At 41.1% G+C, this 18676-nt stretch overlaps 1 protein-coding gene across 1 annotated transcript in view; it reads left to right on the top strand.

The window, feature by feature from the left end:
• The window catches only part of LOC144533769 (MAM domain-containing glycosylphosphatidylinositol anchor protein 2), a 187025-nt gene that overhangs the window by 87686 nt on the left and 80663 nt on the right, over positions 1-18676 (top strand). Inside the window, exons 4-6 of the mRNA XM_078275320.1 lie at positions 1557-1753; positions 4824-4962; positions 5222-5491. Of these exons, the coding sequence (XP_078131446.1) occupies positions 1557-1753; positions 4824-4962; positions 5222-5491 (606 nt within the window). The remainder of the gene's footprint in view (positions 1-1556; positions 1754-4823; positions 4963-5221; positions 5492-18676) is intronic.

An 18676-nucleotide genomic window follows, 5' to 3' on the forward strand; every position in this document is an offset into this window, starting at 1 on the left:
CTGTCAATGAATCACTCCATTTCTGCCATAGCTGGTAAATTGACTGTTTGAAGCAGGAAACAGAGGAGGGGGAAGCTAGGAAAAGTCGGAGATAAGATGTGGGTTTCATACTCTCCTCCTCCCTATAATGAATCAGTGTATTTACTTAGCAATCTGCTCCTCTGAAATGGCCCCGCAATCGCCCAAAAAAGGTAATTGCTCTTACCTGAGACACTGTAATGGATCCTGGATGAAGTATTGACCGCTGCTAGATTTTGATTAAGGGGCTGTAGGGCAGAACATGTCTTTAATGAAAGTGAGGAATCAGCATTCTCTGGCTGGTGCATCAAGGCTGGATGCTGCGCACTGTGGCCCACAGGCACCTTGATTAGGACCTGATCCTCAACAAATCCAGAGGTGGGCCACAGCTACTGAATTAAAAGCGATGAATTTATCCATTAATAATACCTAAGGCATGTGTAGTTTTTCTCTGGAGGCTTATAATCGTTAAAGATTTGGGTATTCATTTACTGTAAGTGGTTTGCCCTCACTCACTCACATATTCACACAACGGCTCTCTCAATCACTCAATCATCCACCTTGTTGCTCACTCACTGATGCACTAACTCACTCATTAATACACTCAATCGCTTTCCCCTTTATATGCAAAAGGTCAGCCTTTATCAGTGAACATTTTTGCATGAGGGATAACTTGCATTAACTTCTCTCATCCTCTCCCTTAAATTGGCTTTTTGCTCGTGTTAAAAACTGATTGCATCTCGGATGGAGATGAAAGGGAAACAGCTAGCTCCCCACGTTCTTTGAGCGTGCAAATGGACATAATCTAAAAAGAGGAGTATTAGCATGCTAAAAGACACCACAGCTATGATGAACACCATTTGCCAAGGCTTAATGGGATAGCCGGGTAAGATGATTAACTTTGAATCCATTTAATCAACCACAAGCACTTTGTCAAATAACCAACTGTCGAGCGTTGGGGTAAAACTTCCCTCAGATCTGTTGGGAAATGGGTAGAGTAACAGATGTGTCAAATCACAGAGTGCCCAAATCAGAGCGGAGGCCAGCCAAAACATTATTCTTTGAAGTGTCGGACATCAAATACCATTTTGTGCAACGGTATTTGTCATCCTCGCACAAGCTCACAATGGAGTCTGACTTGGAACACATAGCAACTCGCTCATTGACTGGGAAGTCAATGTGCCCTTGGGCTGCATCCTATTGACTTAAGTAGTTCAAGTAGTGGGCTTCTCACCTTCTTTCACACATCCACCCCTGTGTGCATGCTGATAACTGGCTCTGCTAAAGCAATGAGAATACTGACCCTTTCACTCAGACCTTTAACCACAATCAAGACAGGGAAGATTGCATTTGTGTGAATATAAAGATTGTATACCTGATTTGTTTATTATTGCTACCACAGCAATGCAAATATATATTCACGCGAGAAACGTGTTCTGTGTGACTGATCGATCCAAGGAGGCTTCTACTCATTCGTCAATTGAACAACTCACGGTTGTTGATAGTTTTCTCCTCGCTTGTGTGTGCTCCGCTCGCAGACCTTGATGACCCGGTGGTGACGGTGCACCAGAGTATAGGAGAAGCTAAGGAACAGTTCTACTATGAGAGGACTGTGTTTCTACGCTGCGTTGCCAATTCCAACCCGCCTGTCCGCTACAGCTGGCATCGCGGGAGAGAGGTCCTGACGCAGGGCTCGGACAAGGGAGTGGAGATCTATGAGCCCTTTTTCACTCAGGTAAGAAAGAAGCAACGTGATGTGGATGAAAGTATCAAATCAGAGACAACAATAGATGCAACAATGTAATTTATTCACTGAATGCCACACAGGTAAAGGCTTAAAGTCTAATATAAAACTTTGGCAATCCTGTTTTATGCTGGCTGTCATAAAGACATGTACCTTTTGCCTTCCCCCTCTGCACACTACAAAGGCAGTATAAATAGGCCTATACAGAATAGAGGATGCAAAACATCCATACAGTAATAAGCTTTTGAAGGCATTGCAAAAGATATGTTCGTCAGAAGCTACATTTGCTGAAGCTCTTTCCGACAGTGCACCCTTCTGTGTAACCAAAAGAAGGAGAAGAGATCCTGCATTTGTTTACAACAGAGATGAGTAAGCCGCAGTCGCACCAGTAATTGATGAACCAACACAACATCTTGTTACAAAGGCATATTGCAATGGGAAGTACTGTAATAATAGTCTTGCAATTTCATTTGCCTTTATGTATTGGGAGTTATAAGCATTATGACTGGGTTTCTTCAGTTTCATAACCCTACCCCAAACCCTAATACTGCCCCTTGTTGTAAAAGCTATGGGACAGTAAAGCTGTACTCATTAACCCTGTGAATAGCAATAGCAGTTTCACTAACCCCGTTTTACAAAGTTACATGCATATTGAGTTATTGCAGACACAGAAAGATTGGGGTCTCTTCACAATCAGTTCCCTCAGTTTGGGATTTTCTTTACAATTTGGAAATTGCGAAACTTTTCCTCTGAAAAAGGATCTTGCTCAGTCAACAAAGAAGTGAATGAGATTGCTCTGTCACTAGTAAGGGAATTGTAGTTTTTGAATTGATTGAGTTGAATGTGATTTGGATGTTGAACCAGGCGGCAGAGAGAATGGAAATCTGTGAGAAATTGAAAAAGACATGCGAGAGAGGAAAAGAGGCTTAAGGAACAGAGATAGAGGGAGAAAGGAAGTGAAATTGATGTTTGCCCAAATGGAGAAAGATGGCTGGAGACTAATGAAGTGGGTGAAGGAGGCTGAAGAAGCTGCGCAACTTTCCTCATCAGACACTCTTCCCTTCTCCATCCAGCTCTCCATACCTCTCTGCTCCTTCATCCTGCCCTCTATTAAAGCTTTAATTGGGTCTGAAAATATGAGTGCAACCCAAACCCAGAGATTAGCTTTGTGACAGTCCAACCCCAAATAAATCCTCACTAAACTCCTAGTAATTTGCTCATATAAATGGCTAATAACATTATTTTTCACCAATATGTCTGACCTTGTCTGACACCTACTCAGACTATTGAGTTACAAATGTATAACTAAACCAAAATCGTTCCTATGGCGGTGAAGTTGAGTCCATTAGAGTGCAGCCAGGCCTCTACTTTGGCCAGAAGATTTGTTAATTGAGTTCTTGAGCCTCTATACCATCCTCTCTCGATTATTCTTCATTTCAACTTCATCCCCTTGCACCTTTTTCAGTCTACCAAATGTTTTTATATTCCCACTGATACTGTAGAAATGCAGAGGTGGCATTTCAAACTCTATACAGGGAACCAGATCATAATTAAGTGAGACTCAGAGAGCTGTGCTTTTACTGTAGAAACTCCTGTCCTTTGTGCTGTCTGCTACTTTCTCCTCCACCTCTCTATAATTCTCCCCACAAAGTGCCAGAGAATAGCACAATTATTGAAGGTGTAATGGAGCCATTTCTCACCCCTTGTCAGATTCCCACCTCTTTATAGTAGTTATGTTTTGATGTTTATGATGGAGTGGGATGTTTTCTTGCGGTGTGATTTTCTTTGAGCATGTTGTTTAGCTCTTGTGGAGTTAAACGTTTAAAGCTCAGTTTGCAACATATTGCTCATCATCCAGCTGAGGCCCACATCACATTTTTCTATAGCCCTTTGTTTTCGCTTCCACGCTCATTTTCATTGCCCCCATGTGGTCAAGTTAGTAGTTTTCCTGCTGCTAGCATGAAAAGTGCCCTCTTTTGCATCTTTACTGCTATGCATTTGAAGTTCATCAAGCTGGTTTTGATTATATGTTCCCGAAGACAAGCCTTTTATCCCTCAAATATGTAATGTAATGTCAAAACAAAACAGGAGATTTTCACCTGACAGTGACACTGCACTCCTTCAGAATTTCTTTGCCCTTTACTGTTAGCCATAAGTCCCGTCCCTGAAGCTCTCGTGTACTTTAATTTTCAATCTTTCCATCGATACGGCCATGAATCCCCCATTCCAATTTGGTTTAATGTGTTTGTCCTTTCCATTGCTTTCTCTGCCCCTTGCATTTTCCAAATGGATTTTCCTTCCAATCTGACTCCCCCTGCTGTAAGTAAAGCTTGCACTCTGAATACCACGGCCCTCATCTCCTGATATCTGCTCTGAAGCAGAGGAGATGAAAAAGAAAGGAAGAAGAGTCTGGGGTCCATGGCTAGGCTAATAAAATTAAATTATCCATGACTCTCATTTGATATGAAGGACGTGAGTTATTGTCATGTTGTGTGGACTGCCGCAGCGTGTGTCTGAGTCATGTTTTAATCTACCGCCTCCCCTCTAACACACACACACACACACACACACACACACACACACACACACACATTGGAGTCAGCCAGATCAAAGGTTCACATTCTCTTCATAGCCTTTTGGGCGGGACTGTTGTTGACAGGCCCAGCTGGAATCAAAAACACATTATAAGTGAGATAGCCTTTTCTGTGGAAGGATCCCCTGCTGAGCCCATCCATATTGCTGTGGCTAAATGGTGAAAATACTGCAGGGCCATTGACTGGAAAGTAATCCATGTGGTGGTATTAAGTTGACACATTTATTTCCTCTTAAACTACCACCATTGTTTTTTTATGGTAATTCTGAAGTAATATTCTTGAACTCTGCTAGCTTTTCTTTTCATTTTGGGCTTCATTAAAACTGCATACATATTCATCTCTTTGACCTTTCTTTGGAGCTGTTTGGCCTTTGTCATTGTCCCAGTACCTAGTTTTCTGCATTACTTTTACTTGATTATGTTGATATTTTTGCACACATTTGCATACCAGTGTTGGTTTGGTCTGAGCTGCAGGGGGAAACAAAGATTTTGAAGCTGAAGAACCTGCGTCCTCAGGACTACGCCAACTACAGCTGCATCGCCTCCGTCAGAAATGTGTGTGGGATCCCTGACCGCAGTGTTATCTTCAGACTCACCAATAAAACAGGTACTTAAGAGTATTCACTTTTCTGTGTAATCATTTTATAATCATATTATACCCAACATGACTATTGTTGCAGTGATTTTGATATTATTGAGTAGATTGCGATATGAAACCAGCTAAATTCTATAAAGGTGTCTTAATAAATGTAGTAGGACAGACATGGAAACCGGCCGATGAAGTGAACTGACATAACTTTTATAACTGCCAAAGTTGTCCATCTTCCGCCAGTCTTCCTAAGACTCCATGCGCTCTCCGTCCACAGCCTCCCCATCCATCAAGCTGTTGGTGGAGGATCCTATCGTGGTGAATCCTGGCCAGACGGTCTCCTTGGTGTGCATCACCACAGGTGGAGAGCCGCCCCCCCTTCTCACCTGGGTCAGCACTAATGACAGCCTGCCACAAAGGAGCGTGGTGAAAGGGGGCACGCTCACACTTCCAGCCATCACCTCAGATGAGGCGGGGGTCTACAGCTGCGTGGCCAGCAACAACGTCGGAAACCCGGCCAAGAAGTCCACCACCATCGTGGTGCGAGGTGAGAACACATGACTGCATGGCCCGATATATGGAGCACTTAAAAAGTTCAGTATAACATTGATAAAGAAGACATTATGACATAATAAAATGAATAAATAGAGTAAAATAAATTAAATAACTAAATAGTGGAATAATGTGATTACTAACAAGCTAGCTCTTGCTGGCTGCAACAACCAAAGAGAAATACTCTATGAGGACATTTATAGAATCAAACCGCTGCTGAAGTAGTCTATATCCTCGACGTTCCACTTCTCTGTTGCTGACGGAAATTCTGCCGGATTTCACTCATTTAGGCCAGATATCCGTCGCCTTGGGCTTCCTTTGTGTTGGCATTTTAAAGGGGTGATTAAATGCAAAACCGATTTTACCTTGTCATAGTTGAATAATGACAGTTTAGTCGGTAACTAGGACATACATAGAACCTCAAAATCCCATTGACACCTCTTTCCTCTGCAAATCTCACAATTTGAAACTGCCTCTGAAAACGGGCAAATCTCAACAAGCCGCCTAGTTGACGTCAACTCGGCGGCTCCTCCTCATTTGGCTCTAGTCTCTTTCTTTGTCACGCCCAAACATTTACATAGGCTACACCACTGATCTGAGGTCAGCTTAGTCTTCTGAATAGGTCGCGTAGATCTCAGAAATTGTATACATTGTTAATCTGCTATTTTACCACAAAATTCACTTCGGAGACTTTTTTATGCGAGAAATCAACTATGTAGAGGTCAAATATGGGCCGTTTTACAAAAATTGATGGCTAATTGCAAATTTTGTCCGACTGTGTGTCGCAGTTCAGCAGGAGCTCAGCAGGCTATGTGACAGCGGCCGGTGCTGCCTCGCGCCCGGCGTGTCCTACTTCATAGACTCCGGCTCGCTGTGAGCTAGCTGGATCTCCGTCACGAAGGGAAGCCCGCAGCGCTCCTGCAGAGGGCCTGATGGAGCTCCAGGGCCTGCAGCTAGCTGCGATCTGTACACATAGGATTGAAGGGACAGTAGCAGCTAACGAAATCTCTAATATTCACAAAAATGCATTAAATTGAAATCAGACACCACTGTTAGCTTTATAAGACCTTGGGGTAGATGTTATATAAGTGGCGTGATGAAATTCAAACTGTAAATATACTCTAATTATGCCAAAAGTGAAGCTAACTAGCCGCGATCTGTACACATAGGATTGAAGGGACAGTAGCAGCTAACAAAATCTCTAATGTTCACAAAAATGCATTAAATTGAAATCGGACACCACTGTTAGCTTTATAAGACCTTGGGGTAGATGTTATATAAGTGGCGTGATGAAATTCAAACTGTAAATATACTCTAATTATGCCAAAAGTGAAGCTAACTAGCCGCGATCTGTACACATAGGATTGAAGGGACAGTAGCAGCTAACAAAATCTCTAATGTTCACAAAAATGCATTAAATTGAAATCGGACACCACTGTTAGCTTTATAAGACCTTGGGGTAGATGTTATATAAGTGGTGTGACGAAATTCAAACTAAATATACTCTAGTTATGCCGGCAGCTGGCAGACAGCCTGCTCCGCGGAGCCCCGAGTCCCGGTAGTCCAGTAATCGAGAAACGGTGACTTTCACTGGCTATGGAGGTTGCCGCTTTCTCGTCAGACTGTGTGGAGCTCCTAGCTAAAGTCCGACACGTCTTACCAAATTTGCAATTAGCCATACATTTTCGTAAAACGGCCCACATTTGAGCTTTATATAGTTGATTTCTCGCTTAAAAAGTCTGTCTCGTCTCATCTCCAATGTGTTTCTCTAGGGTTCGCTCAAACCAATCAGCGCGCAGCTCATCTAAATATTCATGAGCATACCATATTTGGAAGAAAAGCTCTTGTTCCAAATAGAGCCATATTCACAGGGTAGTTAAGGGCCTAATAAAATAGCAATTTTCAGCCCAACCAATGTTACATACCCTATTAGGAGACCTTAAGGAACAGTTTAAAATACCCTATATAATCACTTAATCACCCCTTTAAACTCCGGTTGATTTATGAGGACTATGGTTAACCTTTTCTCAGATCTCTGCAGGGTAAATCAAGATAGCTTGCTAGACTATCTGTCCAATCTGAGTTTTCTGCTGCATGACTAAAACAACTTTTGAACGTACACACGGTCCACCAAAACAAGTTCCTTCCCGAGGCTATTTTGCAGAGGCATCGTTGCTCCGTACAGCGCCGTTGCTCCTTGCAGTGCTTAGCGCCGCCCCAGATTGTGATTGGTTTAAATAAATGCCAATAAACCAGAGCACGTTTTTCTCCCATCCCGGAAGGCTGTGTGGACTCGCCAGACTCTCCTCCGCAGCGCCGTGGTGGAGGAAGGTCTGGCAAAGCGAGACTACTGCTGAAGTAACTCTAAATGAACCACCTAGCCTCTGCTGCTAACATTGACTCGTCATGCTGAGTAATAATCTAAGCTACCATGCTAGTTAGCTGCTAATTAGGTAGCGTGTGCAGCCGTGTTAAGCTAAAAAATGCAGATGTTAGTTACTATGTCTGTGTACTATTTAATTCAGAATAACTTTGATGTCGTCGTTGCTCTAGCCAACAGGTGCTAGCTGGCTTACGTTGGTTCGCATTTTTTGGTCTTGCTAAAAGAGGCTGAGGGTATATGATTCACTGAAAGGTGAGGCAGTGACTGGCGACAACTCCATGAAAATTAATTGAATGATATGAAATGTGACATGAAAATGAAAGTGTCATTGAGAAAATGCCATTATAATTTTTTTTAAATACAATTTAAGTTAAATCAAAAGTAAGGAATAATGAAATAACATTTCATTAAGTTTTCGTGATTTCTCAAATTGCATAATTTATTGGTTCATTAATATATTTTAGGTAACTGTATTTATTAATATGATTAATATTAAGATTTAGGGCCCTATTTTAAAGATCTAAGTGCACGGCGTGAAGCGCATGGTGCAGGTGCGTTTAGGGCGTGTCCAAATCCACTTTTGCTAGTTTGACGGCGGAAAAAAGGGTCCGTGCGCCGGGCGCATGGTTCAAAAGGGTTGTACTTAGTGTCTTCATTAATTCATAGGTGTGTTTTGGGCGTAACATGCAATAAACCAATCAGAGTGTCAGCTCCTATTCCCTTTAAAAGCCAGGCTTGCTTGTACCTTGACGTAATGCCAGGTTTTTGTTGGTCAATGGCACGATCACTTCCCGCTGCCTCAAGATAGCAATACGCCTGAACACACCTCCCTGTAAGACCAGCATGCATTTGCTATTTAAACCACGTGGGCGCTGGACGGGAAATTGACAACTGCGTTGGTCATAAAGTGCCCATATTATGAAAAAATCACTTTTTTTCCATTTAGAAGTCTCCTGGCTAATCCTGCCTTGTACAGGCCAAGAGAGTTGGAAACCATCGCTTAAAATACACTGATTCAAAGAGTGGTAAACACAAATTTAACAAGAGGGACATTGCTGCCTGTTTGGTCATTGTAAGGAAAATATATTTGTTTTCCCAAGGTGCTTTTCACCTGATTGGCACAGGAGGCAGAAGAGCATTTGATCTTGCTGTAGCTCATTTTTAGAATTTACCATTCTCAAAGTACCACTTTCTGCATGGTTGTCATAATGGCAGTTCCCTATCAACGGGGATATACAGAAGGTGAAGAGGACTTTTACACATCAACAGACTGCTATGTACAGCGATGTTAAAAAAATACTTTGAAGGTTAATACTTAAATAGGTAGGCAATTTTACCATCTGTAAAGAAAAAAAGCTGTTTTAATATAAGACCTGCTCAGATGGTACATCAGCATCAGGAAATCGACTTTCATACTCTTAAATTGACTGCTATTACAAAGCTTGAGGATTAAAGGTGGTGTGTGACTAGGCTTTCATCTGTGACATAACAGAGGATCCCAACACCCTGAATGTGAAACTGCAGGAATTTCTTGCAGGTGGATAAAAAAGATGCATTAATTAGTGAAAGCCTTACAAACAAAACCAATGTGAATTTTAACTTTCAAGAAAACATCACACACACACACACACACACACACACACACACACAAACGGAATCACATATGAATCGGGGTTTAGCAGATTGGCTCGGAAAGTTTCTCCCAGAGTTTTCTCCTTTCATCCAAGACATTATGTCACAGCTCCATCATCAGGTCGCCTCCGCGCTCAGCCTGTTTTGTTTTATGCAGACATATACTCCATGGGATGAAAATCAAATCATCAACAAATCATTTCTGATGGCCCCCCTGACAGATAAAACCCTCCTCTGCATTGTGAAAGTGCCCATATAGGTGAGGACATAAGCATTGAGAGGTTTGCATCAAAGAGAAGGTGTCAGGTGTCCTATGGCAGCAAATAAGTCAGAGAACACTCACCGCAGGCAATCGCTGCAATAAATATCACACTGTCATTGCTGTGTTATATGTCTGGAGCTGACAATGGTTCTCATAGGGGATCTTAAATTAAATATCAACACAAAAAAATCTATATATATATATATATATATATATCACATATACAAATATATATAATGTTTAAATACACACTCATTAATGTGTCACATTTAAGGCTGCAGAGCATTGTCTGTACTTTATAAGGATTTGATTCTATAGCAGGCAGCTACCATTTTGGCTCTACTGTATCCTGTAGCCTATCCTTAACTGTTGGATCTTTTTTAAAAAAAATCATATGTGTAAGGATATATCTTTTAGTTAGAGAATTCTAACAGCAATACATTCTGTCCTGAGTAAATCAAGTCATCACATACATACACATCACATCACTTCTTTTTGTGAATTTGTAGTCAAAACAAACTAAACCAAAGACATCTATAGGCAGTCTAAAACTAAATTGGGAGATGCTTAAATGACATAATTATCAGTATGTGACAAAGCAAATTAAGGATCAATAAAAACAGAATATAAATGGGTAGCATTCTCATTAGGTTGATGAACAGTCACTCTTGTCAGTGCAGTTCTGAGATCAAGAGATTTAGAACTTTTTTTGGATCAACACACTTAAATGACATGTCAAGTTAGCTTGGACATTGAGAGATAGTGATTATCAAAATAAATTAGACATCACCGTTTAATGGGAAACACTCTAAAGTCCAACAAAACATCACTGATGTCAAAATGAATTAGAACTGAGCGCTACAGATGCTGTTTAAGCTCTAAAAGCCAAAAGCAGTATTGTTTTTATTCTAATTCTGGGACGGGCTGATGAACTATGAAAACAGTCAGGAACTTTATCACTGATCTCACTGTGGCATCGGGATCGCTCTCCTGAGTCTGATGAGCTGTCACTGATGCAAATGCAATTTTGGGATCAACACGCACCAGATGACGAGGGTGGGCGGTATAACTGTATATATTAGACTACATTGTTTATAGACATATATCATGATTTTGAAATGACCTGCATTCTCATGGTGATATAAAACATAATTAGTGTACTATGTCAACATGAATAGTCTACATATATGAATAGCCTACACACCATGATGAACCCTTTTTTAGAACAATGTCTTCATTGTCTTTGGCACTTTCTCAAACGGATCCCTCCTCTCTGCCGTTACTGAGTGTCATGCTGCATGGAAACAAGTTTACAGCATATTTCCATATTAAGGTGGCTGGCTGGGTGGGTGCGATGGGATTGGGGTATGCTAAATTCTCACCTTAAGCAGAAAATTTGCATCACCATGCATGTTGCATGTTAGATGTTTGAATTTAAAAACACAAGGATTTTTTTCTTATTTGACTTTAATGTCTGCACATGTTCTGATCATTTAGTCTAAATGCACCATAAAAAGACAAAGCAAAGATTTGTGAGCATGACCAAACTAATATTTGGAAAGTTGCAAGACAAATCAGACTTTTACATGATGATGCAGATATTTCAGAGTTGAATATGAACCTATTTTTGTTTATAAACATCAAAAAATGTCTAAAAGATCCAAATTTTTTATTTTATTTTTTTATTGTGAACAAGACATGTACTGAGTTTTACAGCTGAAGACTTATCTTGTCAGTTCTTTAGTTGACAGATTATGTACCCCAAACATATCTTTGGCATTTCTGTACTGGCATTTCTTGTTCCTTATCGGCTGACATATACGTTCATATCGGTACATCTGTGATAAGCTCATATCAGCTGATATATATCGAACCCTGGGTGATAGTACTAGTAGACTTTGGTGAGTCAACACCAGTGCAGACAGAGGATTTTACAGTCCACTTTCACTCTCCATTAACTGGTTTGAGATTGCCCTTAAAATGGCAAGAGTGAAAGCACAAATAGAGGCGGTGTGAATAGGCTGAGGTTGCAGTGCCCAGAATGGATTTGAACTGGACTACTTTTTTTAACCCACACTTTTAAATAACTACCATGACCAGCCCGTCCTCATCCTGAAAACGACCATATGTGTCAACCTACAATTACATTGCTTGTCAGGCGGCAAACTCTTGTGGCTGTAGTAATTATCGCAAGAGCCAACATCAAAGTGAGGTGACAAGTATGAGAGTGCCAAATTAATCAAACAAACACAGGACTTGTACTCAGGACACCGGGGTTCGTGTCCCGTGTGAAACTAAAAGTCAACTGTCATTTTGAAATTAACCAAAGTTTTAGGGACCTTAGTCTGTGACGCAATGACGTCTGTTACGTCACGTTACATGAGTCATTTTAGGTAAATCCCTGATGTTTTACTAACCCTAAGTATTTATGTTGCCTAACCCTATCTACTTCCGTTTCACAAAGTTTACTATGTGTTTAAAACTATGACTGTTATAATAAATAGAACGGTCACATGACTACGGTCACATGATTAAACCTCCGCCGTGCAGCAGTAAATAGAACGTCGCTTGTGTTTTGTGAATCTTTGGAAATCGACCTATGATGTCGTTAAGGGATGAGGATGTGTTGTAGCTGGCCATGGCACTTGAGTTGAGTGTATATCACTCCTAACGCCGTTCCATGGTGACTAAATTATAATCTAACCATGTAGGAATTAAGAAAAGCTACTGTGCTTTATTCTCCTGTAAATCTCACTTGTTGCTTCTTCTCTAGTTGGCTAGGCTTTATAATAGAAATGATTGTCATATTTGCACATGTAAATTGTGTCGCTCCACTGGCAACTTTTTACTGATGTGATACTTTGTAGTGAGGAGAAAAGGAAAATTGAAAGAGGATAAGCCAGTCTCGAGGCTAGAGCTCAGCAGACCTTTAGTTGCTCTTTGTTTGTGTGTGTGTGTGTGTGTGTGTGTGTGTGTGTGTGTGGGGCGGGGGGTTTCTGGCTGAACGATTTTTGAAAATAATCTAATTGCGATTTTTTTTTTTAAATATTGTGATTTAATATGCTATTGTTTTTTAAGCTCTTTGTCTTCTGTATTATTCAACAAAGACAAGCAATAAATCATTGTATAGTATGAACAACACAATATTAGATAGATTAAACAAACTGTTCTTTCCTGGAGGCCAGGCCTGTATGTGATGATGAAATTAGGTAATGCATGAATTTATATGAATGACATCTTTTAACTACTTCAGTCACAGTAGTATATTGAGCACTGACCAAGCCTGGTGTAAACATTCATATGAAAGTCAGAAACAAATCACACAAACTAAAGTGCAGATTGCAGAAATATAAAAACAAATATGTGGCTTTACCACACTTAGTAGTATTTAGATTATTTAATTATTATTTACTGTAATGAACATATGTAAACATGTGGATTGCACTTTTTAAACACTGTCTTTGAACTGTCCCTCCCTCCCCTCATGAAGTTGCGTGCCGCGTGCATGACAGTGTCGACGTTGCACTTGCTCAGAGAGGCTATCGTTACGTTAGTAGTAGCATGCTGCTGCTGGTCTTGTCGTGGGATTAACTGTACTAATAAAACCATTGAAACAACGCAGCCGCGCTGCTGTGAAAGCTCCCCGAACGTCATTTATCAGAGTCTGGTTTTTACCCCTCTCCGCGGCAGTCTCCTCCACTCCATATCTTTATAACGGAGCTAGCTAACTGGAGCTAACCGCTAATCAGAGCTAATCGTTGCTAACCGAGCCTTCAGTTCTGCGTGCCTGTATCCATTAACTGCATGTATGGACTCAAGCCCGAATAAAACCCTTCATTTTATTAAAATGGCTGTAAAAGTTTTAAACTACAACTCAGAGTTGTTTGAATGACAGAAATCTGCTCAAGGTACGGCGTAGCGTTAGCGTGCTAAGTTGATGCTTTCTCTGCGGAGTGCAGACTGATTTGCTCTCGCGAGTCATGTGACCAAATCGCAGCCTTTGCGATTAGGAAATCGCGTTTTAACATATTGCGATATGATTGCAAATGCAATTAATCATTCAGCCCTAGTGGGTGGAGTGAGGTAATGTGGTGTCTGCTTTTTTGGGGGGAGTAGGGGATATGAAAGGAAGGAGCTATGGTTTGTGTGTGTGTGTGTGTGTGTGTGTGTGTGTGTGTGTGTGTGTGTGTGTGTGTGTGTGTGTGTGTGTATGTGCATGTGCATGTGTGCATGCATGCACGTGTTCATGAAATACCCATTGATTTGGTGCTGCAACACTCATAATTTTGCGTGTTTTGCAGGGTCACCTTGTGGCCTCATCGTTGCCTATCTCAGCTTGTTCAGCCTCCTCTCCAGTCCTTGAGAAGCACTCTCAAAGTGCTGTTGCCAAAGGGGGCTGTGTGTGAAAACACACATCTCTCCCCAGCAGATGGTAGTTTCTCTGGCCATACTGTCCCACCAGCCAGACTGCTTTCCAGGGCTTGGCCATCTCCACAGCCAGCCCAGCAGGCAGCTACTGGCATCACATCACCCTGCTGACAAGATCCTTTTTATGGATTAAGGGTCTGCAACACGTCTTCAAATGCAGGTCAATACCCTGCCTTCCCTGGCCACTTCAGTCCACTCTGTCCTCAACAAACACACCAGTTTGTGACATATCTGCTGCAACAATGCAAAGATACTTTGCGTCGTTTGCGCGTTGTTCTTTCCTTTCTTTTGTTGCTCAAATATGAGTAGGCAGCTCTCAAATGGAGAGTTGGTGAATTGAGACAAGAAGGAATTTTGTTTTTACGTCTCCCTACACACAGACATAGACTTTGTGCATGTGTTTCCCGTCATTTCGCTAAGCAATGTGTTTCCCCTCTGTGTGATGTGGAGAAATAAGCATTGCTGTAGCTATCAAGGATGTAAAATCAAACGCAGCTGTGTTGTCGTCGGATTTTCTTGACAATTCCTCCAGGGCTTCCTGACAGATTCAGGTATGAAGCTTTTACAGCCAACACATCCATCATTCCAACCTGCTAACGTAGACACAAATAATTCCGCACACCCTCACACGAACACACATTCAAGCCTAAACACAAAGTCAAACACACAAGCTACCATCCACACTTTGTAACTTTGATTGGAAGCTTGTCATTATTTATAGAAAAACAGAAATGCAATCTTTTCAAATGTGAGCTCCCCGCTGTTCATATTTAGACTGTTTGGTGAGGAAAAAACAATCATGACATGCCTTGTAAAAACCTGGCTGTCAGCATGTGAATCAACATGTGAATGACCCTTATCAAATTTGCTTTATAAATTCTGGTCGAAACCTGAATAGATTTCCATTCATGAATGCCAGATTTAATGGCTGGATGGCCAGAACTGGCACAGGAAGGCCAGTCTCTTCGGCCCTAAGGACCGTCTGTGTGTATTTGTATGTGCATGAGTGTGCAAGTACATGTGCATGTGCCTGTTTTGTTTGTGTGCATGTGAATTATTTTCGACATAAATTAAAGCCTGAGGTCAGGCTGAAGGTTGAGAGCAGCAGTTAGGACTAATTTTCTTCCCGCCAAAGAATGGTCATGTGTGAGTGGCCGTGATATTGTAAAGGTGCTGATGCATGGTAGAATGTGTCGGTGCTAATGTGAAGATGCATGGAGTGATAATAGGAAAATGAAAGGTGTTTGGATGACGGTGCAGATGTGTGTTTGCGAGCGAATGCCTTGTGTTTTGAACCATGCTAATGCCCGTTGTCCTTTTTTGTGTTCAACCTTGAGCGGATGAGAGGAGGCCGAGGAGAATGGCAGTTAGAGGGACATCCATCTGTCTCTGAGAGATGAGCAGAGAGAATTCACAGAGTGAATAGAGAGCACAGCATGATGCCTGCTGAGAGACAGACAGAGAGGAGTGACTGAAAAATTAGATGGACTGATGGGTAGATATAGGAGGATAATAATTCCGAGTGAGAGTGGAGTGAGACATGTTTCCTTCTCTACCAGACAAAGGCAGGGAGATTGCACTGGGGTGAGTTCGGGGGGACAGTTTTCTGCATTTGTGTGTGCTCATAAGTGATGCCATTGTGTCTTTGTCATGTTGTGCACACATACATGCATGTCATAATCAGTATATCAGGGCTGTGTGCACTTTTGCCCTGCTAAGAAGCTCCCCTGAGGTAGTATTGTAATCCTGCCGTGCGACACAAGCTCTCTGTAGAAGAAGGCCTCAACCGGGGCTTTTTTGCTTTGTGTGATTATCTGCGCTTTTCATGTTCTGGCCACCCATTATTCCCACAGGCTATTAAAGCTAGGGAGAATCATACAGGCTCGCTGCAGGAAAAAGCACTTCAGTTTGCGGTTAAAAAAAAAAGAGAACACAGAAACACTGTGATATGTTTGGTAATGATCCAAAAGAATTGAATATCCACTGGATAACCATTGAACCGCATGCAATCACTCAGGCAAAAGAGGGTACAGGATCTAATGCAAATGTAAGCATACGCAGAGCCGTCATCTCTTCTCTTGTAATAACCATGAAGAAAGTAGCTCCTGTAAGTGTGCCTATAGCGGATGTTTTACTGCTTGGCATGTTGCCACAGTCAAGGTTCAATGACAGAAAACTCTGATGATGATAAAAGGAAACCAGCTTCCAAAATTCATCAATAATTCATTTAGAATTTGTGTGTGCGTGTTTTTTTTTAAATAACTCACTGGTGCCTGAGATGTGTGTTTAAATTGTGCTTATTCTGCTGATGAGTTCTTGCTTTCGTTTGCACCTAATGAAGGAGCTACTGCTAGACCAGCTTTGCTAACAAGTTGTGGTATGTCTTACATTAATCCTGCTGTAAATCATTTACTATTTCCCATACATTTACAAACTGCAACCATGATCTTTTATTGAATCTGACAGATATGCCTTAATTCAACTTATGCTGATATTCTAGACAATGGTTTGTGCTGTTTTTTCCTAACCAACAGCTGACATCTCAACAAAAATGTAACAGTAGCTTTGCGTAGTTGTAGGGGTGTGAAGACTAACCAATACGTGCTGTATCAGAAAACTGATATAAAACTCTGAGAGTCAGCTGCATCGTTATAGTACCACAGATCCAACCTAAATTCTGCAAACATTTGGAAATTCTCCCTGTGCACTTATAGTTGACCCACCCCTCTCCTGTTAGCTTGCTGTGTTCTCACATGACATGCCTGTTTAAGCTAGCCACAACTTTCCCACACTGAAAGAAATGGCAAACTACTATAAACACTGACAGAATATCTTTACAACACACTTTACTACACACAATTGTATCATAAATTCTTAGAAGAGTGGTGGAATTAGAGGGCAGAGCAACTTGTTTCCATTCGCTGCTCTAATGCTCTCAGCTCCTGAATGTTAGCAAAGTCGGATAATAATACGTTTAATAATATCAATACGTTTATTTGGTATAGCATCTTTTACAGACAAAGTGGTTCACATGATAAACATTTGTTAAAATACAATAGGATCCAAACAGAAAATAAGCAAGCAAAAATAAATAAAATACCAGTGAAGGTAAAAGACTAAAAACCCAAAGTTACAAACATGAGACAAAAGCGAGTTTAAACAGTGTTTGACTATGTTTGAACTGACTGTGTTTATACAAACTATGTTTGAACCGCTTGATCACCGCTTCAACTTAACGGCTCTTTCAGGAGCCAGGCAGGAGACAGTTGTGGAGCTCTAGGATTTTTTTACTAAACTACTGTATGACCAGGATCCATACATTTTATTTCTTTGACTGTGTGGAAATCTGATGCTTTCACATCACAGATGATGATCAAGATACCAAAACATGAGTAAAACATGAAGGTCGGCATCTGTAATTAGCAGCTAATGCCACTTCCAGTTGGCTCCTAATTCCTGCAAAAATGTCTCCAGTGTACCTAACCCTGACCGTGTGCTTATCTCTGTCGGTGTGGCAGAAGGCATAGTTCTCTGGGGTATCCAGTGTTTTAAATAAAACTGGAGCGAATAATTGATTTATTTTAGTGTCACTTTAAATATAAAATTTAAATTGCGGATGAATCGAATCAGCTTTGAGTCGCAGAATACAGTATTGTATAATAACAAAGCTTTTGTTGTGGATTGTGGACTGTGTATCTAGCTACTTGTCGAATCATCTGGGAGGGAGAGATACACACCCCTACTCTGTTGTTATGGAGATGGATCTGTTGAGCTCAGATCCATCTCCATAACAACTGAGCAAACTCAATCCGCTAATGAAGACTGTTTGATATAATTGAAAGCTCCAGAAATGCTAGTACAGTAGGTAGACCTTAAGTTGGATTTTTTTTTTTTGTCAAACTTCATAAACATACATTGTTCATTACAAATCTATTGTATCAAAGAGGTGTTCATGATATTTTGTCTATTCTACATACCTAGAATACTGACTCACTAGTTTCCACTGTACAGTATACACACGTACCCTTGTAAGATATAAATGATGTTGTGGAAATTGTGAAACAATAGTCAGAGACATAGTTTACCTCCAGAGCAAATGGGAAAGTTCTGTTTCCAAGTGGAGCCCTTGTTAAAGATTCATGCGATTTTTGCCATGAATTGCTTATCAGAAATGGGGAAGGAAGAGTGACAGCGCACCACCACCCGATAAAGTCTCCCAACTTTGCACTTCTCACCTAACACACTCAACCACAGTCCCTTTTAAAATACCTCCAGTTTCCTCCCATGCATAAGGGAACAGGCACCGTTTTAGTCATTTCAGCTGTCCAGCAAAATTTACTACAACCAGGTGAAGTAATGCCCACTTATCTCTCCTGTACACAAATGTACTCGATTTACAGGAATGCCTACTTGCTATTCAATATTTATGGTCAGATAAATTTGCAGGAGAAGGAGGCAGGAAGGGAACTGATTCT

The sequence above is a fragment of the Sander vitreus genome, chromosome 18, assembly GCF_031162955.1.
Source record: "Sander vitreus isolate 19-12246 chromosome 18, sanVit1, whole genome shotgun sequence".
In the NCBI taxonomy this organism is placed as follows: Eukaryota; Metazoa; Chordata; class Actinopteri; order Perciformes; family Percidae; genus Sander; species Sander vitreus.